At 41.0% G+C, this 26,620-nt stretch overlaps 3 protein-coding genes across 7 annotated transcripts; 1 reads left to right on the top strand and 2 right to left on the bottom strand.

Annotated features, from left to right (window-relative positions):
• Positions 1-523: 523 nt before the first annotated feature.
• On the bottom strand, positions 524-5,014 carry LOC142365814 (cell division cycle-associated protein 4-like). Its single transcript, XM_075447544.1, has 2 exons — positions 4,908-5,014; positions 524-3,838 (listed from the first exon to the last, which is right to left on the bottom strand). The coding sequence occupies exons 1-2, from the start codon at positions 4,991-4,993 to the stop codon at positions 3,055-3,057; spliced, it is 870 nt and encodes a 289-aa protein (XP_075303659.1). The 5' UTR covers positions 4,994-5,014; the 3' UTR covers positions 524-3,054.
• Positions 5,015-9,680: 4,666 nt separating this feature from the next.
• Positions 9,681-16,775, bottom strand: cdca4 (cell division cycle associated 4). 5 transcript variants are annotated; one of them, XM_075447628.1, is made up of 3 exons: positions 16,632-16,775; positions 12,597-12,734; positions 9,681-12,275 (listed from the first exon to the last, which is right to left on the bottom strand). In XM_075447628.1, exon 3 carries the CDS (start codon positions 12,261-12,263, stop codon positions 11,343-11,345), a length of 921 nt encoding a protein of 306 aa, XP_075303743.1. In that variant the 5' UTR covers positions 12,264-12,275; positions 12,597-12,734; positions 16,632-16,775; the 3' UTR covers positions 9,681-11,342. The 5 variants fall into 5 exon arrangements, with proteins under 5 accessions (XP_075303743.1, XP_075303745.1, XP_075303742.1 ...); XM_075447630.1 differs by having other exon boundaries at positions 9,681-12,272; XM_075447627.1 differs by having other exon boundaries at positions 9,681-12,734.
• Positions 16,776-21,613: 4,838 nt separating this feature from the next.
• On the top strand, positions 21,614-26,477 carry ahsa1b (AHA1, activator of heat shock protein ATPase homolog 1b). The gene is made up of 9 exons (XM_075447963.1): positions 21,614-21,837; positions 23,072-23,262; positions 23,501-23,583; positions 23,674-23,791; positions 24,600-24,691; positions 24,827-24,955; positions 25,078-25,179; positions 25,255-25,306; positions 26,010-26,477. The coding sequence occupies exons 1-9, from the start codon at positions 21,758-21,760 to the stop codon at positions 26,180-26,182; spliced, it is 1,020 nt and encodes a 339-aa protein (XP_075304078.1). The 5' UTR covers positions 21,614-21,757; the 3' UTR covers positions 26,183-26,477.
• Positions 26,478-26,620: the final 143 nt, after the last annotated feature.

Genomic DNA, 26,620 nt, shown 5'->3' with positions numbered 1-26,620 from the left:
ATTCTGTGATTATGCACCGTCATGCTTATGGTAACTAAAATTTGCCTTTCTCTCAAATGACCACCAGAGGACAGTATTGGCTTCCATTTGACTACCATCCATGTTTTGAAAAAAATTATAAAAAGGGAACAATTTGTCCTCAGCCTAGCTTCCAGGCTTAAAATGCTAAATTCATTACATGCTGGTAAGGTTATCCATCTTTAGAGTGACGCTGAAGTTAAATGGTCATGGGAATGTAGGTTTTGATGAAAACCAGGAGGAACATTTACCTGTTAGACAATAAAATCATAAATGGGGGCAAACAAAAGAAAGAAAAAAAGCACGTCCATAAACCACATGCAGTAAGTCGTGTTGAGTAAGACCTCCTTGCGTGTGCATGGTTGGTGTGCGGAAAGGCACGTTTTCATGTGTCCTTTGTTTTTAAGCTAAAAAAGGCAAACACACATTCAACCAGGTCTGTGTACCGAGGCCTGTTTTACAGTTTGTTTAAAAAAAAACACACACACACTCAAAAAACTGTTGGGGTATTTTTTAATGATACCATTAGATAAAACCTATAAAATATTCCACAGACATACATTATGAATTATCATCACATTACCCAGCAGACGCACACTCTTCAGTTACAGTTCATCATAATCAGCATCAACATACGGTTTGTTCCTCGCAGACCCCTTCTGACAATCTGCACTTTGATACTATTAGAAATAACACCGTAACTTCCTGCTTTATTGTGTTCGGCCCTGTCAGTCAGATCATGTAAAATGAAACAAACAAGAGCTTTTGTGACACAGGCCGAAGTCCAACCAGTTCATACTGTATGTCTCTGCCTTTGCCGTTCAGAGCAAAAACAAGTTGTTGTTGGAAGAGCAGCGAGCTGCTCATACATCTCGTGTGATTGGTCGGTGGTGTGAGTCTGGGCAAAACAAGCTCCAAACCCCTCCTAATGAACAAGTGACGTAAACTGCTTCCTCCCGCCCTCCTCCTCCTCTTCCTCCTCCTATTTTTCCCTCCTGGCCCTCGCTGCCACCTCCTCCCTCAGCTAGTTTGCTATCAGCCTGTCAGGATACATTAAGCTCATATGCCTGTAGTATTCAGTGAGCACAGAAAATGGCCAAGCAAAAAGGGAGGAAATGCAGTTCCGGCTTTTGAGTGTTTTTATAACAGTTCACTGCAGGTTTTTTGTAAATAAATGTGAAGCTCAGGCAGAAAGAAAGAGCGCTACGAAAACTCTGATTCAGTAGTAAGGCACGTTTTCAACATGAGATGAGGACGTAGTACTTTGGTCAGACAGCAAAGCATTAGATTCTTTTTTTTAACTGACTTGTGCTGTGAGAGACTAACGGTACACGGCTCTGAGTGTAAAGCAGGAGTGTCCAGGTAAACCAGCAACAAACAGGAGGTAGAACAGGAGTAAACCACAAATAGTGAAGGTCAAGCACAAAGTTCATCGCGACCCGCCACTCACCGTATCTCTACTACTGGACACGAGATTGCGGTTTTTCGGTAGAAACACATACAAAACTGTTAAAAACACTCCCAACATCGGAATAAAAATTCATACAATCAAGGCCATAAAAATACAGAGGCTTCAGTTGTCCTTTACAATTTTGAGACATGGCAAAGTTTCCTGATTGTTGATCAACTCCTCAGTCACAAAGAGTATGAGATTACATTTCTTTTTCAAAATACATATTTCATGCTGCTTTCATGTAATATTGGATCTACCCTTAATACAAGCTGCCGTGAGGGTCCTTTCTTGAAAAGGCGCTGGCTGCCTCATTTTGGGTCACAAACGGATACAGTTGTGTCAACAGCGGCCATTCCGCGGACAGGCCAAGGTCGGAAAGATTCTAAATTCTAAGTTACACAAAACAGCCAAGCAAGAAACTCTAAGTACAAAGAACAAGGAATATCTGTCGCACGCTGTGGTTGATTTTTCATTCATAAATTAAAAGAAATAACATTAGATTAAAAACATTCCAACATGTCAAACATTTGACCTTTTCTTCATGATGTCGTCTCATGTTTCTGCTTCTTGCTACAGTGCTTCTCCAGATTGGTGATGAGTGGCCACGCTCTTCTTTCAACGAACTGAATAAATACATATTAAATAGTCCACAATGGTGTACAACACATCCACAATTTAAAAGCCCCTACATGATGCAGCAGGGAACCATTCAATCCCAACACTGGAATCAAACCCAGGCCTTTGCCCTCCTGGCTGGCTGAAGCACCCTCTCTTAAGTAATTGAAGGGATTTCAATTAATAATCAACCCGAGTCTGTTCCGACAGCCAGAGCTGCGCATGGACCGCGGCAGCTCGGGTTCCCTCCTCCGGAGTCGTGGATTTACTCAGAGAGCTGCAGCTGCTTTTTGCTAAAACGTGTGAGAACACTTGTGAGTATTTGATATTGGAAGTTTAAGGTTCCATCTGTAGCGACAGTCTTACTGAAAGAAGGAACACAACACAAGTGCCATCGTCTTTGGAGGCACAGGTATTCACCTGCTACTCTAAACACTGTCTGTTGTAAAGCTGAAGAGCAACCTGATCTGTTTCTAGGTCCTTCTTTCCCTTCCAAAACATATTCCTGCCTGTGGAAATGCTACACACATCATTTTATAAATCTGTTGATTCATTTTGCAAAGAACTGGTCTGTATAGAAATAGTTTTTGGCATTTTTTCCTCAAAAACTACTAAGGAATAGTTCATAAAAAAATTGCCTTCATTTGCTGTCAACGACGATTCATCATCGTATCCTCTCTGCGCAGATGTCCAGCTAATGAGTGGAAAAATATATTTCTTTTTAAATATTATGAGAGGTTTAAACTTGCTTTCTATAATAAATATTTGATTTCTAATTTGAGACACAAGCATAAATGCATATCTGTTACCCTGCCTCAAACCCGCTTCAAACACACGTTCAGCTGCTGTTAGATGGAGCCTTAAAAATCCAACATCACATTAGTGTTCGTCAGCCCTAAATCAGCCGACGCAGCTTCTAAACCTAGTTTTACCAGGTCCAGTCAATGTCCTGAGGTTTGTCCTGGTGATCAGGACTTTACTAGAATTTCCATGATGTGGTCCAGCTCATTCAGGTCCATTAGACACGACTGGAGGTTTCCAGCTGTGGGATGGCTGGGGGAGCGCAACTTAATGTCCTCGTCAGGCCACAGCGACACACTGACGGGCCACAGAGAACCGGCTGCCCATGCGGAAGGCAGATCTGAAGTCTCGTACATCGAGGTGTCAATGTCCTCAAAGATATCGTCCAGGGCGAGGTCGCTTAGGTAGCCCGTGGCGTTTCCTGCATCACTAAAAGTATTACTGAAGTTGGCGGCCAGAGATTTCTGCTGGTCTAGGGAGCCGTTTGCCTCCTGAGAGGGGAATTCTGGGGACGGTGGAGGAGACAGAGGCAAGCTTTCGCCATCTCCCTCGGCACATCCAGGACACGTGACTGTCATGTCGTCTGTGAAGTCGTCCCTGAGAAGACAGGAGTCCGAGCTAACACCCTGGAGGAGAACACCCGGGGTGCAGGTTCCCGTCCCGTCGCTCTGCATTTCCTCCTGGATCTGCCTGAGCGTGTTGATGAGAAGCACAGAGCGACGCAGGCTGAGCTCCATGCCGGCCTGGTAGTGCTGGAGCTTCTTTAAGCAGAGGCTGAGCACGAGCTGACGCTGCTGCAGGTGGCCCATGTCGGGTCCCGACAGTCCGTCTGCTCTGTCCCCCTCGCCGCCCTGCTTCTTTTCATCCATCGCCGCAGAGTCGGGGAGCACCTCAGCCTCCAGCTCCTCCAAGCAGCTCCACTTCCGCTTCACACCACGACCCAACATTGACCTACAACGATAAGATCACAAGGTTCAAATGTGTTTGACCGCTAAGCACTTTGTTGACATTAATTAATTGAAATGACGAATATGTAGCAGTGCAGCTAATATTAGCATCAGCCCAAATAGAATTTTCCTGCAGACACATTAGATCATTTAATATCTTTATTGCAGAAATCAACTAAATGTACAAAACACCTTCTGATTCAGACACTACAGCCACACACATTTGGACATCCACGCGTGCACAAGTCAGAACAAATGTGAAAAAGGAGAGCCTTTTGATCAAATATTCTAAACTGATCTTTAATTGTTCCAGCAAGGACACACAACCACGTGTAGTCTCCATTGGGTTTTTTTTCTCCCCAATCAAATGACAGCAAAAGGGCATTAACAAGACCAGTATGAATTCTCAGGGAGAAACACATCTGGCTGCCTTGCAATGTAATAAACGCTGCATTTGGTTTACATAAGAGCACGTGTGTGGTTTCTTATTTTCCTTCCAATCAAGATGTCCTACACAAACATATTCCAAACATAGTTGCAGATAAATGTTGAATAAATTGTACAAGTTCACAGAGTGGGTGCATGAGTTTTTCACGTAAGACATGTAACAGGGAGCATTTGAAAAGCTGTGACTCACTGACACTAACAGACAACTCTGCGGGCTGACAGACTTTACTCATCCTTACAGACACGACTTAGTTACCCACGGATCACGTTCTTTCAAACGTTTTTACTAATAGCAAATGAGTTTACACGAAGCCACAGTAGGTGAGCTTCATCCCCAATTTGAGAGATTCTAGCTGCTTGGATTGATTTATTTCAAAAAGTGAAACCTAAACAAAGTCAAATTTATGACTTAATAACCCCCAATATTCCCACTGTTGGCTCTTTTACAGTGATAAATAATACCAAATTGTTCTGTACCCCGCTTATTTTCCACAGGACTACCCGAGAATACCGCTGACCCCTTCCCCACTTCACTGAGAAAACGTTACCTCCATTTCACCAAGTTTAATGGAGAAACTCGACGAATTGCTGAATGAATAATAAGAAAATTAACTTCAAATACCAACCTTTCGTGTCCTTGGAAAGTGTCATGAAGAGTATAAATTCGTCGTGTCCTCGACTTTTTCGTTCCGTCGGCGCGTTCCTGTACCATCGAGATCCGGCGTATGAGGAATGTACAGTCCATCCAGAGCAGCTGGGGGAGGAGGCGGAGCTACGGAGGAAGAGGAAGGCGGGAGCACCGGGGGGCTCCTCCGCCCAGGGGATTGGATCGTTAACATGCCAATCAAACCTCCGCCTCCACTACGCACGGGGCAGCGAATGTGCGGCAATTCGTCTAACTGCCGCTGCATTCAAGAGCAGCTCGTAAAGATTATCATTTACGTCGGATGGCACGTGTCCGGCGAAAATGGCCTGCATGATTAGAAACAAATTAATTAATTACGAAAAAAATAACAAATACAGACAATATGAATATGAATATGTGCCAAATTCATCAGAATAAGGATTTTCCTTCGCACACACAATGAACTTGCTGTTGAGTTGTTGTGCAATAGCAATAAGCAGACAAATAGTAGCAGAGGTAAAGAAAGATAAATAAAGAGATATATAAGTTAAATAAGTAAATTAAATACACAAATGAAACAAGCTAACCTTAGATAACAATGTATCCATAAGACATTTACAAAAATATACATAGCGTACAGAAAAATGTTGTCTAGCATGACCAGGATGTGCAACATAAGTATGAACAGTGACGGAATAGGCATATGCAACAGGGGAAAGGATGTCACATGAGGTGATGTACAGAGATGGGTTTTGTCTGAAGTCCACTTCCAACTACACTGTTTCTAAAACTTCCCTTATGAGTCACTTAAAGTTACTTAAATTTGTTTAGCTTGTTATCTGTTGGTTTTGTTTGCCTGTTTTGTCTGTTTTTCCTTTTTTTTCTTTTTTCCTGTTTTTGGTTTGGTTTTGGGATTTTTGAGAATTCAGTGTTCTCCCTGCAGTGACACCATTCAGAGCTCCCTCAGTTTGGATCATCATACATTTGGATCATCTAATCAGAAGGGAATCCATGAGAAGAGCGAAACTTCAGACTAAAACCATTCGGACCTCAAAAACTTGACAGCCGTTCGAGCATGTGATATATGCTGCAGAATTTTACAACGTGTCACTCCTGCGTCAGACAGCTATTTACCTCATCTCTACGTTTTCTCAGCTCCATCACCGTTCCAACTTGGGCTAAGCAATTTTAACAATACTGCAATATATATCGATATTTTGTTTCCCGATTAAAGTATTTATCGGATTTTTCAGCCGCGAGTATCGATTTTTTTATTTTTTTTAAAGCAAACTTTATTGAAAAGTCAGAGGTTACAATTAGTGAAAACACAGAACATTAAGGTAATACAATACAATTCTAGGGGGTCACATTATACAAAATATTGATAAATTAGTTCATAAAAATGTTGTATAAAGTGTATAGCTCTCACGTTTGTTTCTGTTTCTCTGGCTGTGTTGTCCTTCTGGTTCAAAGGTTGGACCACCAGTCCAATCAGCGACGATTCACTTCAAATCACGCTGTCCCTTTTTTTCCCCCTGAAAATTATGTTAGTGTATCGAATCGTATCGAATATTGTATTGAATTGAATCGCATCGAATCGTAACGTATCAAATCGTATCGTATCGTATCGTGTCGTTGGCTGAATATTGTGTATCGTATCGTATCGTGAGATTAGTGTATCGCTACAGCCCTAGTTCCAACACGGCCTGAGTTGCAACACCATGTGGCAACCTGGACCATGTGATGTGGTCCCAGACACCGTCCCCATAGAAAGTTCAAAAGAAAAAAACGCTTACTCAAACTGCTATGACATTTTTTGAAGTGAAGAGAAAACGCTTACTCAAACTGCTAAGACATTTTTTTGAAGTGAAGAGGATCTTTGTTGGGATGTTGTGCCAGCTCTTCAAACACGATTCAAACCTGCTGAAATTCAGACCAGGTGCCAAGTCGCAACCGGCTCCACACTGGCACAATTCAAATGGAAAAGACTCCTTAGAGAGGGATGACCCGCCCCACATCGTAACCCACGATATATTAACAAGGCAGCGGAGTGCAGAGCAGAGCACTCAGTTGGGGGTGACCTTTAAGATGTTCCTCAATGAAACTTCATTCTTTGGCTCGAGTCAAGATCAGAGTCAGCAGTGGCCTGGTTTTCCAGAGAGAGATAGCCTTATCGGCATCTAAAAGGTTTCAGGTTTTTGTTTGTGTGTTTGTTTTTCTGTTTGTTCTGGATGATTCTGAATTATTCCCACTGGCTTCATAACTGTTGCACTTAATTGATTGAAATTTCAGCGTTAAAATACTCTTTGATATCTGTGCTCATAAGACAAAGGGAGCGGTGTGTTGGGTTTCACTCATGTTAAGATGAACTGACAGTGGCTACTCTGTTTTTAAACTTTTATCATAAGCTCCTTGATGGTTTTCTTTGCTCTAGGTGTTGAAAATTATTATTGAATGAACCATCAGATGTGTTGACAGGGGGGGGTTCCCTTATCAGAGCTGATCCTCAGGAAGGCGTAAGCATTGAAAAGTAAAGTGAAATGCATGTGGAACCGAAGTGTATGACACTTTTTGAGATTCTAATTCTGTTTTTCTAGTGATCAGCACCTCACTTACATGTCTGCTATAACTTTTCTGTTCTGTGTCAGTACCTTCTTAAAATAAACCAACATGCAGCAGGAAATAAGAACTGCTTTCCTGTTCTGTTCCTGTTTTGTTTGTTTGAATCAGGGGACGTCAGCTCAAATTTTGCAAACCATCTGTGGAAATATTTCATGTGTGAAGAGTAAAAGTATCTAAATTTTGAGATAACTTGAGTTTTCAAAAGCGCTGGGTTTTTTTCTCCCCTCAAGATGATTAAATCAAAGGTTTTTAAGGCGTGAGGCTGGCCTCACCAGGGCCAGACAATTTCAGAGGAGTGAGGAAATATTAGTTATCAAAGAATAACCTAAATTGTTTGTGAATTGGTTGAAGAGATCAGAACATTAGTGCTTTAGGAATTTGGCTGTTTTTTTTTTCAAAGTCAAAAACTAATAAATTTAGTCTGGGTATGTCCATCAGCAATGTGCGATTGTCTTGGCTCACCTGCTTAGTGAGTACAGGATTAAACAACATTATCATAAACTTAAATCACTTATTCCAGACTTACATCATGAATAGAATCAAAAGTAATAAGTATTTACTCACTAATTCTTTTCACCGTAAACCACTGTTAGAAATATCTAGAATATCTAGAATGTTGCACTCAGCACCTGAACGCAGCACTTTAAAGGGACAGATGACTCAGAAGGGAAGAGGAAAGACGTGACGGAAAGACGGGGAAGGCAAACACCAAATAAGGCAACTCTTGATTCACGGTTTCCCATCTCTTCCCTCACGAATGGATCACAGGAACACCTCTTCTTCCTTCTGTCTTTTCCTTGTGTGCGCCTTCTGATCGCAACGCATGTGCACGTTACTGCATTCGCTTTCATCTGACCTATATCTTGATGTATTTTTTGTGCTAAGAGACGTCTTTAAGCCGAAAATGTGAACAACCCAGTAACCCTGTTGGTTAGGGAAAGTTGGGAATAGCAATGGAAAGAGGAATAGTGATCATTAAGGATTGGATGAAAATCCTTATATTTTCCTTTTTTATTTTTTGTTTTTAAGAACTGACAGTGGACTTCGAAGCAGACTTTAAAGAGGATCCAAAGGCAGCCTGAGACACATTTTCAAAAGAATTCCAGTTCTCTGGCAGCAGTCAACATGTGTTTAGGGTATGTTGTGCACTGCATTAAAGGGCAGAGCAGATATGCCTTCTCATGGCGCAAACTGCACGTTTTCAGTGCATTTCTGAAGCACCGCATGGATTTCCTCCCGCTTGTTTGCTCTTGTGCTGCCTTTAGACACCCTAGTCTTTCCCTCTGATCACTTGGGTTTTTCCTGAGGCAGCCTTTTTGCTGACTCACCGAGGAGCCATTAATCTTTAACTATAGTCTAACCGAGTCTATGCTGCAGGCCAGCGCGCAAAGTCAGCTTTAATGTTATGAATACATTTAGTCAGCATCAGACAAGGTGTTAAAAAAAACAAAGGCAACATAAGAAGTCTCATTTCAATGGACTAAAAACTATTTCATCCACTTGAACCGAACAAGTTAAGCGTCGGTTCAATGGTCCCTGTTCTGCGGAATCTTTTGAAACTCTCCTTTGCATATCTAATGCAGAATCTCACGGTTCGACATCATCATGTGAGAGCATGTGAGGACAAAGGTCTCACTGAAGCCAAAGTACAGCTATTGCATCTAGTTCGGTTTTAAAAGTCAAGGAAATGTCCTCACTTAATTACCACAGCAGGGCCACAGGATGATCTAATTTTATGTCCCGAGTAGAAGTTTTCACTCTGACAATAAAACTGCGTAAACAAGGCCACGGTCTGTTTTTTCTTGTTTTGTTTTTTTTTCACGCACAGCTGCTACAAGTTTGGATTATTTTCAATGTTCTCAAAAAGGGGAACTTTCTCATTTAAAGAACAGCCTTATTAGAAATCATTTTGTATCTAAGATGCACACTTTCCATATGGGTTTCATTAAAAAATGAAGAAAAAAATTACACTGATCTGTACCGAGCAGAACAACAACATCCAGTCAGATCCATCTCAATTGACGTCTTTATCGGAGATATAAAACTCTTCGAGACTGTAAAAGAAAAACTGACAGACGGGAAGATTCCTGGGAAAAAAAAAAAAATAAAAACCCAAAAAAAACACACAACTCAAACAGCCACATCACCTATCAATAGTTGCACCTTTTATTATAAAAAATATTTACAAAGATGCTACAATGCTTTTAATATAAAAATGCATACATTTTACAATGATAATTAGTCTTTGAAGTTCTAGCTCCCATTCAGACTAGAGTGACATCCTTCAGGAGTGTTGTGGTAAGGTATTAAGCGTTTCGTAATACTGTATCTTAATCAATACATTTTGTTTGCCTGAGTTAATCTCTTTATCATGATACAGAGCAATTTTGAAAAAATAAAATAATAATAATAATAAAAAAAAAAATGCATTTGATTTTTTTTCCACATAATTCGGAGAAAGGCAACTGTTTGCATAAAGGATTTTAAGGACATTTGAGTCTACAGTCGTTTTGAAACACGTATGACAGAGCTGCATAGTAATTTGGATATTAACCCGGTTGTTATTATTATCATTATTATTATTCCCAACAATAATTAAAAACATAGGAATAAATAGGTACTGCATTCAAAACAGAGGGCAAAATTTGGATAAATATTCCACCGGGTCTCATGGTTGAATTGATAAGTCAATATGGCATGTCTGTACCTCGATAAAATAAATACAATAAATAAAACAATAAATTAGATGGGTTAACACAGAGAATTTGTCATTTGTAGTTACAAATGAGAGAGAAATATGGCTTCTTGATGCAGTTATCACCCCGGGGTTTCTCCAGATGCTTCAGGAAAAAAGCTGGTTATTGTCATGGGATTTGTATTAAAAGCAGAGCAAGAGAATTACTTGTCATGTGGACACTTGTAAACTTGGCAGAAAGCAACAAATCTTAATCCACATCTTGTTGGTGGCTGGAAGTAATTTTCCTGCTCTGCATAAAGCTTTTCAGAGAATGAGAGAACAGTGCCTACGAAGAGTGACGGTGTCAGTCCTGACACCTTCTACAGTCGACTTGTTATACCAAACCATGGGAAGACACCGTCTCGAGTCTGGCTACATTAAAATCTTAAAAACCGCTTGGGAGGGAAAAATGATATCAAATGATGCTTGAAAAATCCCCCAGCTGTATAATGCAAAAAATATATTTCTATATACACATACATACATATACATATAGTCCATTCATAATTGCTCAGCTCTCTAGGAAAATATGCATTGATTCATAGATTTGGATTTACAATTTGTTCTGGTTTCTGATGCATGTAGTGTGGTGAACTGTTCTTCGGTCCATGTAACAATAAATAAAACTGGACATAAAGGCAGAGAACATGACCAGAAGGAGCGAGTATGACAGAATGTATGACAGACATTAACATGGAAAGTACGTAAATAAGAATGCATGGTATAGGTAATTATCTTTGCCTTCTCACAGATATCATCGAGTTCTGGATTTCATCACCAAAGTAGGAAACTAACTGCTGTGCTCACAGGAAGGCCTGTGAAAACCCTAATTCAAAAATATCTCCATTTTTTGATTACTAACAAAGGATCCAATTACAGCATCTGACTTGCTGCTTGAACAACTACATCTGTAACAGCCAATCTGAGAATCTACCTGGTTTGGTGTTAGTTTCCCACCTTTCCCCCAAAACCTCCAACAATCCGTGGAACAATACCACAAACAGAGCATGCACAGGTTGTGTGCATAGTCTGGAAAGAGTCTGTGGGATCAGTACAGGCCAAAGAATGTTCCGACTTTCAGGATCCCACGATGATCTCCATGATGTGGTCCAGTTCGTTCAGGTCTGACCTGCAGCTCGAGCTGGAGCTGAGGGCTGTGGAGCCGTGAGAGGACAGGCTCTCCAGCAGATCGTAAGGCCCCATTTTAGGGGTGCTCTGCATGCCTGTCAGCACCGTATCAAGGTCATAGTAGGAAGGGTCCACATCTGAAAACAGTTCCTCAAGTGCAGGGTCAGCCGGCGGTGCTGGGTGCTTGATCTCAAAAGTCCCAAAAACCTGCTCCCCTGTCCTGGAGTCTGGGCTCAGGTGGTCCCGGTCACCCTCTTCTCCCTCTGACACACACTCCTCGCTGTCCTCCTCTTCATCCTCTTCACAGCCGCCATCTTCCTCTTCCTCCTCCCAGCAGGGCCCCATGCCGAACGGGCCAGCCAGGTAAGAGGCCGAGGACAGTTGAGGGGGGACAGCTGACAGAGTGGACATCGTGACCTCTGTCTCCACTTCTCCCTCCATCACCACCTCCTCCGAATGGTAGCCCTCCTCCAAACCAACCACGGAGAAGGGCTTTGGGCTCTGCCCGGCCTGAGCTGCCGGGTCAGTCTGCCTGCAGAGCACTTCAGTGGCCACCAGGCGGTCAGCAGGGCACTGGGCAGCTGCCAGGGCCTGGGTCATTATCTGCCAGGTGCCGTCCTGGGTCATCTCTTCCTGGATCTGCCGCACCGTGTTCGCTATGAGCACCGATCGGCACAGGTTCGGCTCCACCAGCATGTGGCAGAGCTGCAGCTTGATCAGCGACATGTCAAGCAGCGACTGCCGCTGCAGACTGTAAGAGGACGACAGCGTCCGAGCTACTGCAGATGACGCTGCTGGGCTCTGGTCACCACTGGAGACTGGCTCCTCTCCAGAGTCTGAGAACTTGCGCTTGGTGCCCTTCGGAAACATGTTGTCTGTCTGCTGCGGCGGTGAGGAGAAGGAAACAGAGTAAGACTCACATTCCAAAACTCGTCTCAGCACCAACAAATTCATCACACACACAAAAAAATTGTTCTGAGTTTCACTAGCTAATATAATGAAAATAAGTGCCATGTAATTAATTATGTAAATGTGTGATGTATTAAGGCTATGTGGTGTAATATCTGTGTGGACATAAGGGAGCTAGAGCTACACTCTGCTAAACAGCAGCTGTGACTTTACAAATAAACTACAGGTTGAAACTGAACTACAGTAAACAGTAAATTGTTTGTTGTAGTTGTTTTTTCTTAAAGTTTGCTATACCTTTCCTGTTGAGAGGCACAGGCAATAGCAATGCAGCTTGGTCCCGGCTGCAACGCTTCAAGTACTTTTGTACGAGCGACAAGCAGCTTTTGTTCAGCACCATTTCTGCCCATTTTAGGCCAGTCTGAGGCAAGACTCCTGCTGGGCGGAACAACCACACTTTTAACAGACCACTGAGCCACCGAAAATAGCATGGTTACCAACTAAATGCGGACGCTGCATCAAAATAAGCACAGACTACAGAGACCTTTGTCAGAAAACAAAAACAGCACTCATGTTACATGATCAGGGCATGTATGATTTTTTTTTCCCCCACTGCCACCTGTGATCAAGAAAGTCAAAAAGATATTCTAATCAATAAGGTGTTTTTAAGGGGTAAAAGTGATCATATGAAAACAAACAACATTCGTAAGTCATATTATAACATACAGCCATGGCCCACTAATATTTACAAGAGACATCAGGTTACCAGGTCTACACACGCAACACTTCAGAAAACTAGTAGAGCAAGATTTTCACTCTCTCTTCACTGAGGAGAAAAAAAATAAAAGAGTGGCGTCAACTTCCTTATTACACACCACTTCAACACACACGTCTTAAGAGGAACAAAACACCCCCGCCACCATTTAAAAGCCACCTGACTCCTCTAAATAAACAGGATGAAATCAAACAGGAGACTGAGCTCTGAAAAGCAGCCTATATGGCAATTAGTTTCCCATTCAAATAAACAAATAAACAACAATAAAAACAGTGTACAGTGTCCAGCTGTGTCTCCTCTGTAAAAACCTGTGGGCAGGGCATTTGGGTCAATGATTCCACTTGTTTCAATTTTTCATTTGTGATAACTTAGTTGTGTTTTTTTATTATAAAACAATCACAAAAAGGTAAATCGGTGGAGCGATGAAATATGCATTTACACATGTTAAAACAGCAATGAGCTGGTAATTTAACAGAAACTGCCCACTTTTCTGCAGAAACCAAAATGAAGCCAAATGCCCGAGACACTGCTGTTCTTGTCACAACTCTTGTCCGCACCAACAAAGAACAATTGGTTGTTAATTTTTCATTTTTGGAAGCCAGGCTAAGGCCCTAAGATCTCCACAAATAACACACCATTTTAAAACTTTCTTAAGGATTTTATCAGAATCTTATAGCCAGAAACAGGTATGACAAAAACACCTTCATTAAAAAAAAAATGAGTAAATAAACAAATAATCAAACATGAAATAAAGACTGAATGATCCTTAATACAATTTGACTATCTTAATTCAGGGAGTTATGGTGGTTTTCATTAAAAAAATAAATAAATAAAGACATAATATGAGAAACATATTTCTGTCTTCCGCTGATGAGGGAGCTAACATTTTTGTAAAGCTAGAATCCAATAAGAGAAGCGTTTCTAATGTACATTGAAAGTCTCAGAAGTCTGGAGGTCTTTGAGTCCTCGCTTGCATAGAGTAACATTTCCTGACAGTGGACAGAATAGAGATGGGGGGGAAAAAAGTCATTTAAGAAGGTGCCTGGAGATCTAAAATACAAAGGGTGAGAAAACAATTATGGACACGTGTTATCTTCTGGTGTGGTGCGTTTGTGCTGGCCCCTGTCAAACAAGAGACACTAAAGAGCACTATGTCCTTAAAGGAAAAAAACAAGAGCAATGTGGAAAAATTAAAACAGAAATGAAAGACAACCAGGAAGGCCTACAACCTGAGAGAAAGTTAACTGCACAGAGAGGAGAAACAGTTTTGGACATGACATTCTTGTTTTTCTTTTTTTTTTACATGTAGAAACTGATCAATGTTTTTCAACACCCTATAGTTCAGCATTTTGGGATTAAATCTGAGGGATTCTACTTAAAACATAAGTACAATTCTAACCATCAAAAGTTAATAGAGTTGCTGTCAACACTTTGATATATTTTATTTATTGTAAAACTATTTTTTTTAAATGTTTTGTATTTAATCACTACAATTAGGCACCTGTAAGAGACTGATTACACTTCTATACCGTAAAAAGATGCAATACACATTTGCTCTGTTTCTATAGCTGTTCTGAATAAATTAAACATGTTTACACTGGTTTAAGGAAGTTTTTCACCTCAACTGAAAGAATTACACATGGATAACCAGCAGTTTCAGCTTCTTAAGACATCAGCTAGCTGACAAGGAAACAAAGCTGACAATACACCGAACGTAGTAACCAAAGTAAGAAAGAAAATAACCTCCAAGGAAACCGGTTTTGTGTTTCTACATAAAAGGTTTTAAAAAAAGAAGAAATGGTTTTGCTTCCTGCTATGCATTCAATGCGTTAATTACCACAGACTGTTGTTGTTTGTTGACGGTTGTGCGAAGTTTTCCCAACGGATGAGCTAAAGCTAAAAGCTACTCAGAAAAAGGGCTTCAAGAAAAAACACATTTTCAAACCCTAAAACTCAAACCTAGAAAATATAACCTCATAGTGACTTGAAAAAACCCCGCAATATTGTGGCCATTTACATGGAGTCATGTTTGCATCAGATATGAACACGGATTAGGTCCGTGTAGTAAAGTCCATACTGCTATTCGTTGTTGCAACCCGGACCGTTTTGGAACACATCGCGGACCGTGTTGCTACACGGATGTTCTGCCGACGAGGAAGTGTAAACAACTATTTGCAGAGTTGACACGGTGTCATTATCGACAATCCCGCTCTTGCTAAAACTGCTATCAACTCATTTTGGGTTTGACTTGTTTCTGAATGGGAAATATTCGCTCTTCTGGTGGCCTCATTCTCAATAGCTTTTAGCTTTAGCTAACTCGTCCTTTTAAGTAGTTTCAACCCAATTACTCTACAGCTATGTCACAGATGGTTCCTCTTACGCTAAGATAGCTCCTGCTCTGAAGCGTGGGTTGGAAAAGACCCTATAAAAGCGGTTCTATAAACTACGATCAGTTGCGGCTCCTTTGGTGTGGACACAAAGAGAAAGGACACTGCCTTGACTCGTTATGAGAACTATGGAAAGGTTCCCGCAATCCAAAAGCACTTATTGTTTTTAAGGCCCATCTTGGTCTGCTACAGATGCTTAATTGTTGTGACCGAAATCTAGATCTACAATTGCAACACAGTGTTTGTATTCGAGTGCATGAAAAGTTCATCACCTTAACACTTTTAATAAAATTTAATCAGAAAATGCTGACATATATAATGTTCCAAAACTGTCTTAACATATATCAGGAAATGTGTTTAAAAATCACCCCATTTTGATGTAAATATATAATACTTGAGTTGGACTCTACCATTACATGGCTATAAAGACATGTCACCAAACAGTATTCAAATGTTCAAAACGTAAACACTTAACTATTTTGGGGCCAAACAAAATGCAGTCTCGCTTTACGTCAATGGTTCCTCACAGAGCCCATCCCCCACCGCACGCTTATAGGCAGCACTTTCTCAGCTGGCAGGATTAAATGAATAAATAAAACTCGCTACATACCGGCTGAACTGTTCCCATGTTCTTTCTCATGTCAACTACAGAGTTTTACTATCAACAATCGCCATGTTAGAGCCACAGGAGTCGCTCAAATGAGCGTCTCATAGGTGCTGGCCGTGACTTGCCGCATGCTTTGTCTTTTCAGCATCAGAGCCACCGGGCGACAATGAGGCCATTTTGCGCTGTGAGCTAACAGCTAGCCGGCTAGCTATGCTACCGATCTGAATTTAGGCTTACGGTTTGCCGCTAGCTAACTGTCCAAACGTGTAAAATGAAGCGCAAAAAACGACGCCTCCACGTAAAAAGAAGCACTCGACATTCGTCTACCCACATTTACTTGCCCCCTCTTTAAATTTAAAAAAAAAAAATAATAATGCTAGCATGCGGAAAGCTAATGAATTCAAAGCGCCCACCCACCCATCTTCCGCGGTCCTTCCTCCTTTCTGGCCGAAAACAAGAGTTTTCGCCGCGGCTAGGCTGTTAAGTTCCCCAAAAATAACAAACGATCACGCAGGTGCCCTCTAAAAAAGATTGCTGCCAAATGTCTGAGTGGCCGTACTCACCTCGTATTTGTGTTATTTTATTCCCGTCTCGGTCATAGGATCGACGACAGGGAAAGCGGAGATCAGGTTCAGATGAGATCATTCATGCCACGGCTTCAAAAACTGAAGTACCTCCGCTCTGCTGCTGCTGCTGCTGCTGCGGAGCGGACGGCAGGAGGGAAGGAAGGGAGGGGGAGGGGAGCCGACAAAAGCAAGCCATATGCCTGGGATTCCTCTCTAAAGATTTCTCCCTGCTTTTCTCCCCGACTAATGCTTTTGACAAACAAGCGAAAGCCCGTGTTTGGCTACAGGAACAAGAAAAAACAAAATAACTAAGTTATTATTGGTTTCTTCATCGGGCATTCTGTTCCTATATAACATTTGCACTTTTATAAAAGAAAAAAAAAAACATTAATGGTAAGGAATTATGCAGTACCATAGATGGGTAATGCATAACAGTGTAGTGACAGCAGCATATAGGTTCAGTCTTCTTAGGAATGTGTTTGACACAGTTATGAAGTGTTTCTTATTCATGTTTGACTATGATAAACACAGCAAACGCTTCACTTTTGACTCCTTTTGTCTGAGTTACTGAGTGCAATCTTAAAGATTTAGCCAGTTACTGACATTTTTGCTTGTGGTCTCTTGCCACATCAAGTTAATTGTTCCACTAAGAGAAGATGCCCTTATAAACTTATCAGATCGTGTCATCCAAATTAGGGCTTGAGGTGAGATTATTCAGTCTTTTATGAAAATTGTTTTTTTTTTCTTCTTTTCTGTTTCATCATTAATCTCACAACCTTTGAGATACATCTTGTGAGTCCCAATAAATGTATTGGCTGCCAGCTGGAAACTGCCAGCCTAAACTTACCGACCGTGTAAACCTCGAACATACTTTGCACCAGTAATAGTATACAAACATAATGACGTAGATACTAGTGGAACTGTGCATTTTGTAGATGATGCTTTTGTAATTTGACAGAAATAGGCTTCTTGAAAGAACTTGAAGTGTTTTTTATAATATACTCAAATTGTCTTGCTGATTTGTGTGAACTCAGTAACTTTGTTGATTGTCCACAACAGCCTGTGTATGCAAAGGGACTTAGAAAGATTTCCATGAAAATCCAAAAGTTGCAACATTCACTCTGATTGCCTGCTCCACTCTGCCATGACACGAGTGGAGTATTGGAAGTCCACAGTGAGAACTCCATCCATCCATCCATTTTCTATACCCACTTAATCCGTTGGTCGGGTCGCCGGGGGGGTGGAGTCTATCCCAGCAGTCATCGGGCGAGAGGTGGGGTAAAACCTGGACAGGTCTCCAGTCCATCACAGGGCCACATAGAGACAAATGAGACAAACAACCACACACATGCTCACACTCACTCCTAGGGACAATTTTAGAGACACCAATTAACCTAACATGCATGTTTTTGGACAGTGGGAGGAAGCCAGAGCACCCAGAGAGAACCCACGCATACACAGGGAGAACATGCTAACTCCACACAGAAAGGGCCCAGCTGGGAGTTGAACCTGGAACCCTCTCGCTGTGGGGCGATGGTGCTAACCACCACACTACCGTGCAGCCCCCAGTGAGAACTCATGACGTCTAAACGTCCTCAGGACCTGTTCCTGAAGGGGCCTTGATTCAAGTCCCGTGCTAGGTCATTGTTTTCCCACTCAAGCTGTTCACACATGAACTTCATAGTTTGACATTTTTCTGCTTCAGACTTGCTTTCACCGCGTGAAGTACAAGTGGGTGAGCATCTGATGAAAAAAGTGTGCTGTGGAAATTGCTGTTTTCTACCACAACAAGTCAATAATGGCTGTGGCTGTGGCAATAATGGATGAGGCTCCTTTATGACTATTTAAGGGTTGGTGTCCATGTTATTTGACTGTATCCACAATATTGATAAGGGAGTGTGAAGCAGTATGTCAGTTAGCAACAGAATGAAGCAGCAACTCTTACTTGTTCCGTTACGTTTAATTTCAATAAATGCTCTGGAAGATTTGCTGCTATGTTCACACATTGTCTCACCTGCTTTTGTTGGGGCCATTTTACAAGGCGGCTAAGTGGAACATCACCGCGAAAAATCTGGAACGAAAGCTGCAGACATTTGCGTGAAAAAAGCTTTGACTACTTCTTGAAGACTGATTATCAAATGAGTCGCGTATGAGAATATTGCCTTGTAAGTGTCACGCTCTTTTGCAGGTTGGTTATGTTTTGGCACCAAAACAACTCTGTTAGGGTCAGATAGTTGGTTTTAGCTAATACTCCTTTCTGATTGCACTACAATCACAGACAAAAAATGTTTTAAATGCTCATACGTTAAACCAACCCAAATAGTATGAAATAAAAGCTCTTAAACCAGACTTACACACCCAAATTATGCAGTTGGGTGTTGAATCCCTCATGCATGTATACACTCAATTGGACCCAATGGGCCTAAGCACTTCACACATGCCGCAGAGTTCCAACTTTTTGCACTTGTTTGTAAAAACAGTACAAGTATTTGCATATTGTAACACAGCTGATTTCCCAATAAATCTCTTCTTTTGAAGTACAGCCAAACACATCAGAAATTTGACTGAAAAGGTGCCCATTAAGATTACGTCTCAATTTGAGCTCACGTAAAGCGTTTTGTTGTTGTGCTCTAATAAAACCCTGACTTTATGACCATAGCGTTATCTGACAAAATCATATATATATATATATATATATATATATATATATAGACACTTATATGTACGATGATCTCCCACAGAGAAAGTTAGAAGCCGCAGAATGCCTTGAATGTTTTCTCACGGTATCTGACACATTTCAGTAAAAAACTTGATTCCCCTCGTGTGCACGTACGTCCCTCCTGTGGGACGTAGCAGTAATAAATCCAAGAAAAATGATATTTTGATGCATATATATATATATACATATATATATGATATATGCAATATATTCGTTTCCTAACCTAAACCATGTTGTTTTCAACACCGAATCTTCATCAGTTACATTGTAATGCCTAACAATTATAACCATGTCATGTAGTTTTAATACCTAATCTTAACCAAGTAGTTTGTTTTGAGTAGAAAAGCCGCAATAAAGTGAGTTAATGCAGAAGGAAGTAGCGAGAGAGAGCAAAATTTCAGAGAAAAGTTACATTGAAACAACAGTGAATGAATCCAAAAATGACATTTCAAAATAAGGTTACCTGAAAACACTAGTGGTCAGTACCGGAAGCGATCTCAAGTCTCTCAATTGGCAGCCGGGAGTGGAATGCCATTTTACTTTCCCTGCGATTAATTCAAAATTATTGAATGTCATAGCCTGATAAACCAGCCTAAATGGATTGGCGTCCAGCAGTTGGCGCTGGTTTTCCAGGCTATGAATGTCATTCAATATTCAAAACAAGACTATCTGACAAAACACAGTTACTCTGGAGTAACTTCTGGAGTAATTTTTCTGTTCAGTAGCACAACAAAACAGTGGAAATCATGTTGGAGGGTAAGAAGCAATGGAATAAATTTACACGACTGTATCACTTTTTTGTTTTGAGACTGTGTCTGAATACTGGAACAAAGACAGTTAAATATTTAGATTGAACCGTAACTGGGGCTTGAGTCAGCTGTGCATGTAACTGTACTAAGTTATGTCCTTCTGCATACTCACTGGACTTGCAGTGGCAGTGCTGTAGTCTTTGGTGGTGTATGGGCTTTGATGTGTTGATTATCTTATCTGGACGCCCCGGTGACGGTGTGGATATAAAGCTTCCCAAGAAGTTCACAGCTCTTTCTGCTGCAGCTCAGGACGCTCATATTGGCATAACCTACAATTTATCTTTGGTTTCTTTATCCAAAATCTACATGTTTTCAATTGATTCAATCAATTACACAGAGATTTTTAGGGTATGTTAAGAGTAGTGTGTTTGGGTACCTATACTGAGAGGTATCTGTGCTTAGCTTTAAGTAAAATGTATGTAACAGGATTTTTTATCTTTTCAGTAACCAGCTGCGACCGATTATTTTTTTGTTCAGTTTTATGTGGGCCCATGTTTTATGCATTCATGTGCATGAAGTCTGCCCACCTTTGGTTACTTGTTGAGGCATTTCAGATGGCTTGTTTGTTTGCTTTTGCAGCTTGTGACCTCTGTGTGGTGTTGTGTTGACTACAGTTGCGACCTCTGGAAGATGTACAGTAACTTAGTGTGAGTAATGCTTACTATTGTGTTTTTACGTTTATGCATTTGGCAGACGCTTTTATCCCAGGTAGGCAGGTAGCGTAAGGGGGTCTTGCCAAAGGATCCCTACTGGAGTACCTTTCCTATGGGAGGTCAAGATTTAAACAATGATCACCCACATGAAAGGCGGAAATCTTAGCAGTACACTCCAGTCACTATTGTGTGTTCCTTGTATCAACTCACTATCCTCATCATCAAGGGTGACTCTGCAGCTATGTTCAACTTGTTATTTAATTTTTTTAAAGTTCAGATGCTTTCTAATGCTGTTCTGTGAAAGTGAACAAGTTGGTGTGCGAGATTGTAGGGGTTTAGCCCATTCCTAATGAAGGGGCAATCGTATCCGAACTTTGTTGACAACAGGAGAAATATTTGACAACAAGGTTGTCTTTGTAGATATTCAGGAAGCTAAAACTTTTCACCTCCACCTCAGCTCAACTGATGTAATGTTCAAAAACAAAGAAACATAACGGCATAGCTGAAGCTCTTCCTACTAATTATCCTAAAAATTATTATTGTCGTTTTACCAACAGTGCAAACCTCAAAAATATGTTTGTGATAAATTATATTACACATAGAAATGTATGAAATACATATAATTTTAAAGCTGGAACATTGGAATTTTGAGCTATTGTATTTAGAATGAATAAGTAGTTGGGGCCAAAACGCCTTCGACAGAAATCTGTCGGATTCTTTTTGGCGCGGAACTGTTCTTCAGAAACATGACTTCCGGTAGGAAAGTTCCGTTTCCAGCATTTTCTTCGCTCGGCGGACAAACGCATGAGCACCGCTAACTGCCAGCATCAGCCAGAGACTTCTAGAAGCAGCGGCATCGTGTAGCGGACATTCGCCAGCAGACCGACCTACTCTCCGCCTAACGTTGGAAATTTAGTTTTATTTCATTATTTATCTGTAAAAATGGCTAAGTGGGGAGAAGGGGACCCTCGTTGGATTGTAGAAGAGAGAGCTGATGCGACTAATGTCAACAACTGGCACTGGTGAGACACGATGAAAGGGCACTGACGATTAGCTTGCTTGCTAATTCTAAAAGCACGCGTTGAGCTTTTATTAGTATTCGGTTGTAGCTTTATAGTATTTTTTTTAATGATTTGCTCATATTTGTAGGTTTTATGTGTGAGTGATACACTTTAAATACAAGCAATGTGCAACATTTGAGATCATATTACCATTTTCCAAATTAGCTTCGCTTGTAGCTGCTGAAGCTCCAATCTCATGTGTCTCAGTTGTTACATGTTAGTAGTCATTATCAGCACCAACACTTGCTGCGTCTTAAGTATCTTTTGCTTTTATGTGTCATAACATGCTTTGTTGTCTATAATGCAGTTAGATTCTTAGTCTTTTTCACAAATTATGTTGAACACGTGAGGTGACCAAGTTGCAACGTGACTATTTCATAATTTCCCTGCGGAAATTAAAACGAATGAATCAAGTTGTTCTTGTATTTATTTCTACCTTGTATTGAGCGCACAACAGTTATGTTTAATGTTTACAATGAGTCAAACACACGAATATCCATGGTAACGTCAACTGGTGGTATCACGCACCTAATTTCTTCACCTCAATACTCGTAAAGCTTGTACTGATACTCTTGTCAAATGAGTAAAACCTGCTCTGTGTTACTGTGATGCTTCTTTATCAATTTGTAAGATCTGAAGAAGCACAAAGTTTTAACAGATTCAGGTAAGGGTGACTTAAAAAGTCACAGGAATTTACTGTAGCCGTCATCAGGGCTTTCACTACAGGAAGATTGTAGCACACGTTGTGCCATGTGAATATATGCGATTGACAAGCTTAACATTGATGCTAGTGGAAGCTGGCTGGTTGCTCAGATTTCATAAGTTATGTGCTTTACACGGTCGATGGCATCGAGTTTACTGCAGTCAGAACTGAGATGGTGGAAAACAACATGGAAATATGGCATTACTCCTAGTTTCAACCAGCTATGTACATACAGGTGAATGGAAATGATTCTCCAGACTGAAGGTGGTCGGCTGTGATAAATGCACTTGGCTATGACTGCTAAATGCCGAGCTGAAGATTGACATTATTGAAGTTGCTAATATGAATGGGAATCATTCAACTAATGACCATTTAAAGTTGTACCTGTGCAGAGTGTTTGTAGGGTGCAAATTCAACACGGAAAACGGATGATCAAGCCACGAGTCGTGTTCACGGTGTCTGCTGTTTTGTGGTCTCTGCTGGACTTTTCAGGACCGAAAGGGATGCGACAAACTGGTCTTCGGATAAATTGAAAGCGTTGCTTCTTGGGTTGAGTGTGGAGAATGAAGAGGGGAGGTGTGAGGTGACAGAAGTCAGCAAGGTGGAGGGAGAGGCCTCAATTAACAACCGCAAGGGGAAACTTATTTTCTTTTATGAATGGAACCTAAAAGCCACTTGGACCGGTGAGTAGAAAAAATTGGGGTCTCTGCTTGTTTTAAGTAAGATGGTAGTTTGGCCCAAATTACGTTTGCAACCAGTCATTTTCTCTTGACGGGCAGTAGGCTAATTCTCTTTGAGGTGTCACAACATTGCTGCTGTACTTTGTGTCCTTATATTCACTAAACACAGGTTTTAATCTGCCAAATGTTGAATCTTTGCTGACATACTTATTCCCTTTTTTTCCTTTTTCCTTTAAACCAGGAACATCAAACGCAGGAGTCAAATATAAAGGAGCTATCGAAGTTCCGAACTTGTCAGATGAAAACGACATGGAGGATCTTGATGTAAGTGTCACCAAACGACTTGTTTGGGGTGGTTGTGAGTGTTCAGTGGAGGATTTATGCAACAATGTCCTCTCTTCAATCTGTGTTCAGATTTCCATATCGTTGAACAAAGATGAACCCGACACACCACTGATCAGCCTGATGAGAACAAAGGGAGCCGATAAAGTCCGTTCTGTGCTGGGAAGTTATGTTGGGTATTTGAAAACAGGTTGGTGGCACAGATATTCATATATATATATATATATATATATATATATATATATATATTTATTTATTTATTTACATATTAACCCTGAATGAAGTATTGTAACATAAATGTTTCACTGGAATCTTTACAGAAACTGGCCTGAATAGTAAAAGTGCTAATATGGTAACATTTCAGACAAAAAGAAAAGTTTTTTCCTCCAGAAAATCATTAACTTAGGACTGTGCATTCATTTTTACTTTCTCACTATGGGACTTTGAGGACAACATAGCTTTTGGATAGTAGAACTTGTTTCTGTAGTGATCAGGATAAACATTGTTAACAGCTACGATCACGTGAAAAAGAAAGTACAACCTCGTTCAATTAGTTTTCGGTAGCGTTTTCTTTTTTTAATCATCTGGTGGGACCTTAACAGAGCTGTGCATTTACGCGAGCAACCGATAACATGGTGCAGAAAAGCATCGCTTCGGGTTCCCGAAGCTGTTGAATTGTGGAGTGAACTCAGCTTTTCACACACTGCTTCTGCATATTGGCGTTTGTTTTTGTTGAATGTCGTCACGGTATCATTCGTCGTGCTTGTTGTTCATCAGAGGTTAAATTGACCCAATTTTAAGATCTAGTAAGAACCAGGTGATTTTAAAAAAAAAAAAAAAAATTATGTCCTGATGTGGAAGACTTTATACTTTAAAAGCATATGCTTTTCTCACGTGACTGTCTGTGTAATTTTAGACTTGGACCCCTTTTGATTACTTTGTGGAATTCCTTTGAAAAATACTTTAAGACATGGGGAATTTTTATTTCTTCATTGCAGAATTCACGCAAGGGATGATCCTGCCTACAGCCAACGGTATAGCCAAGCTGCAGTCCACCTCGCAGTCCAAAGCCAAGTTGGATAAAACTCAGGTTTGCGCTGTTGCTCCTCTGCTGGATAAAGCTCCTGTTCCTTAAGTGATTAATGTCACGTGCAAAGCAGACAATTTTTTTTTTTTATAGTAGCATTGAAATAATAATCTGCTCTTTTCTTCTTTTCTGGAACAGATTTCCTCCACCAGCAGCACAACAGCTCCTATTAACACTGGCGTCAAGATCCCCACCTGTAAATTCAGCATGAGAGACACGTTTCTCACCTCCCCGCCAGAACTCTACAGAGTCTTTGTCAACCAGGAGGTGAGCTAGCCACAAAAGTTTGCGTTATTATGACGGACAGAAAAGCAGAAAAAAGATACACGTTAACCGAACGAACGTTGTGGCCACGGTCAGTGAAAGTTGTTGCTTTGTGGATTATATAGATGGTTCAGGCATTCACGCACGCCTCTGCCACGGTCGATGGAGAGAGGGGTGGAAAGTTCCGTCTGCTGGAAGGGAATGTTTTTGGAGAATTCACAGAGCTGGTAAGACCAACGTGCAGTCGTAGAATAAAATGGAATCTGGGTGTGAACGTTCACTGTGAATCCTCTCTCCAACAGATTCCTGATGAGAAAATAGTTATGAAGTGGAGGTATAACAACTGGCCCTGTGGTGAGTATTTGTAGTTGGTTTACAGCAGTAGAACTGACAGGAAACTTGTTTGTATTTGAAGTAAATGCAGAGCAGTAACTAGTTGCATTTTCCCATATGTTAAGAGATTAAGATCAGATTTTATTGTCCTGCATAAACACGAAATTTGTCCTCCGCTTTTAACCCATCCAGGTTGGCACCTGTTGACACACACACATGCACAGGGTCACACACTCATAGAGACAGATGCCAACTTAGAGCGGTGGGCAGCCATTCACAGCGCCCGGGGGGTACGGTGCCTTGACGTGACAAGGAGGTGGACTGACACCCCTCCAGCTGTCAGTTCCACCAATCATTTTCAGTGGCGAGAGTGGGAATCGAACCTGCCAACCTTCCGGTTATTGGACGACCGACTCTGACCACTGAGCCACGGTCGTGACCGTTGACCTTTTATGACAGAATTGTGAACACACTAGAAACGGTTAGAATTTGGAGAAATGATGATGGTGTGGATCATTTGAGATGCAGCTTGATCATTTAGTCTTTTTAATGACGTATGCAGTGTATAAAAGCTTTGAGCATCAAAATGAATTTTTTTTAAAAAAAAACTTCCGCACCCTCCATCAGTCATAGATCACCAGCTGGGGTCGTGATGTAATTGTTGTACAACTTGAGAAAGAGATGTTAAATTGTGATTGTTTGTCGGGGTTCCTTTGCCTTACAGAGCACTACGCAACAATCGTGCTGACTTTCTTGGACCGGAGCAGCGAGACGGAGCTGAAGGTGGAGTGTCGAGGAGTCCCGGACAGCCAAGAGGAACAGACGAAAGAGGGCTGGAAGAGATACTACTTCGAGGCCATTAAACAGACTTTTGGCTTTGGAGCCCGGCTCTTCTGAAGATACTGTTTATTAGTACCGTCTTCTTTTTTTGAAATCTTGTCCTTAAATCTCTCGGGCACTAAAACACCCAGTTGTACATCTGTAGGACAAGTTGATGAAAGAGAGGAAGTGAGGTCAGTTTGTCACTGTATGTGTAAATGTTTAATTTCTGAATCTATTTAAATTAAGATTTTTTCATCCTTCAGTATTTGGGTCAGCTGTTCACAGGAGTGTAAATGGACTGTGCTTTTTTGGACAAGTTGAAAATGGATTAAATAAAGCAAAGAGGAAACTACCGAACCACTAACGTAAATTGGCGCCCACTTCTATACGGATATGTAATTATGGCAGGAGATTAAACTAAATATGAGTTTCTTTTTATTTGGGGGGGGGGGGATTTTGCTTTGAACGTGAATGCTTATTTTGTACTTATTTTACTCATTTTGAGTGTAACTG

The sequence above is a fragment of the Odontesthes bonariensis genome, chromosome 17, assembly GCF_027942865.1.
Source record: "Odontesthes bonariensis isolate fOdoBon6 chromosome 17, fOdoBon6.hap1, whole genome shotgun sequence".
Taxonomy (NCBI): Eukaryota; Metazoa; Chordata; class Actinopteri; order Atheriniformes; family Atherinopsidae; genus Odontesthes; species Odontesthes bonariensis.
Note: the sequence above shows the minus strand (reverse complement) of the source record. Positions and strands in the feature narration are given on the sequence as shown.

Coding starts and splice junctions, on each gene's coding strand:
- LOC142365814 (XM_075447544.1), bottom strand. CDS start 4,993: ATGGTACAGGAACGCGCCGACGGAACGAAAAAGTCGAGGACACGACGA. Junction 3,839..4,907: donor ACTTTCCAAGGACACGAAAG/GTTGGTATTTGA, acceptor TTATCGTTGTAG/GTCAATGTTGGGTCGTGGTG.
- cdca4 (XM_075447627.1), bottom strand. CDS start 12,407: ATGGCACTTATTTTCATTATATTAGCTAGTGAAACTCAGAACAATTTT.
- ahsa1b (XM_075447963.1), top strand. CDS start 21,758: ATGGCTAAGTGGGGAGAAGGGGACCCTCGTTGGATTGTAGAAGAGAGA. Junction 23,584..23,673: donor ACGACATGGAGGATCTTGAT/GTAAGTGTCACC, acceptor ATCTGTGTTCAG/ATTTCCATATCGTTGAACAA. Junction 25,307..26,009: donor GTATAACAACTGGCCCTGTG/GTGAGTATTTGT, acceptor TTTGCCTTACAG/AGCACTACGCAACAATCGTG.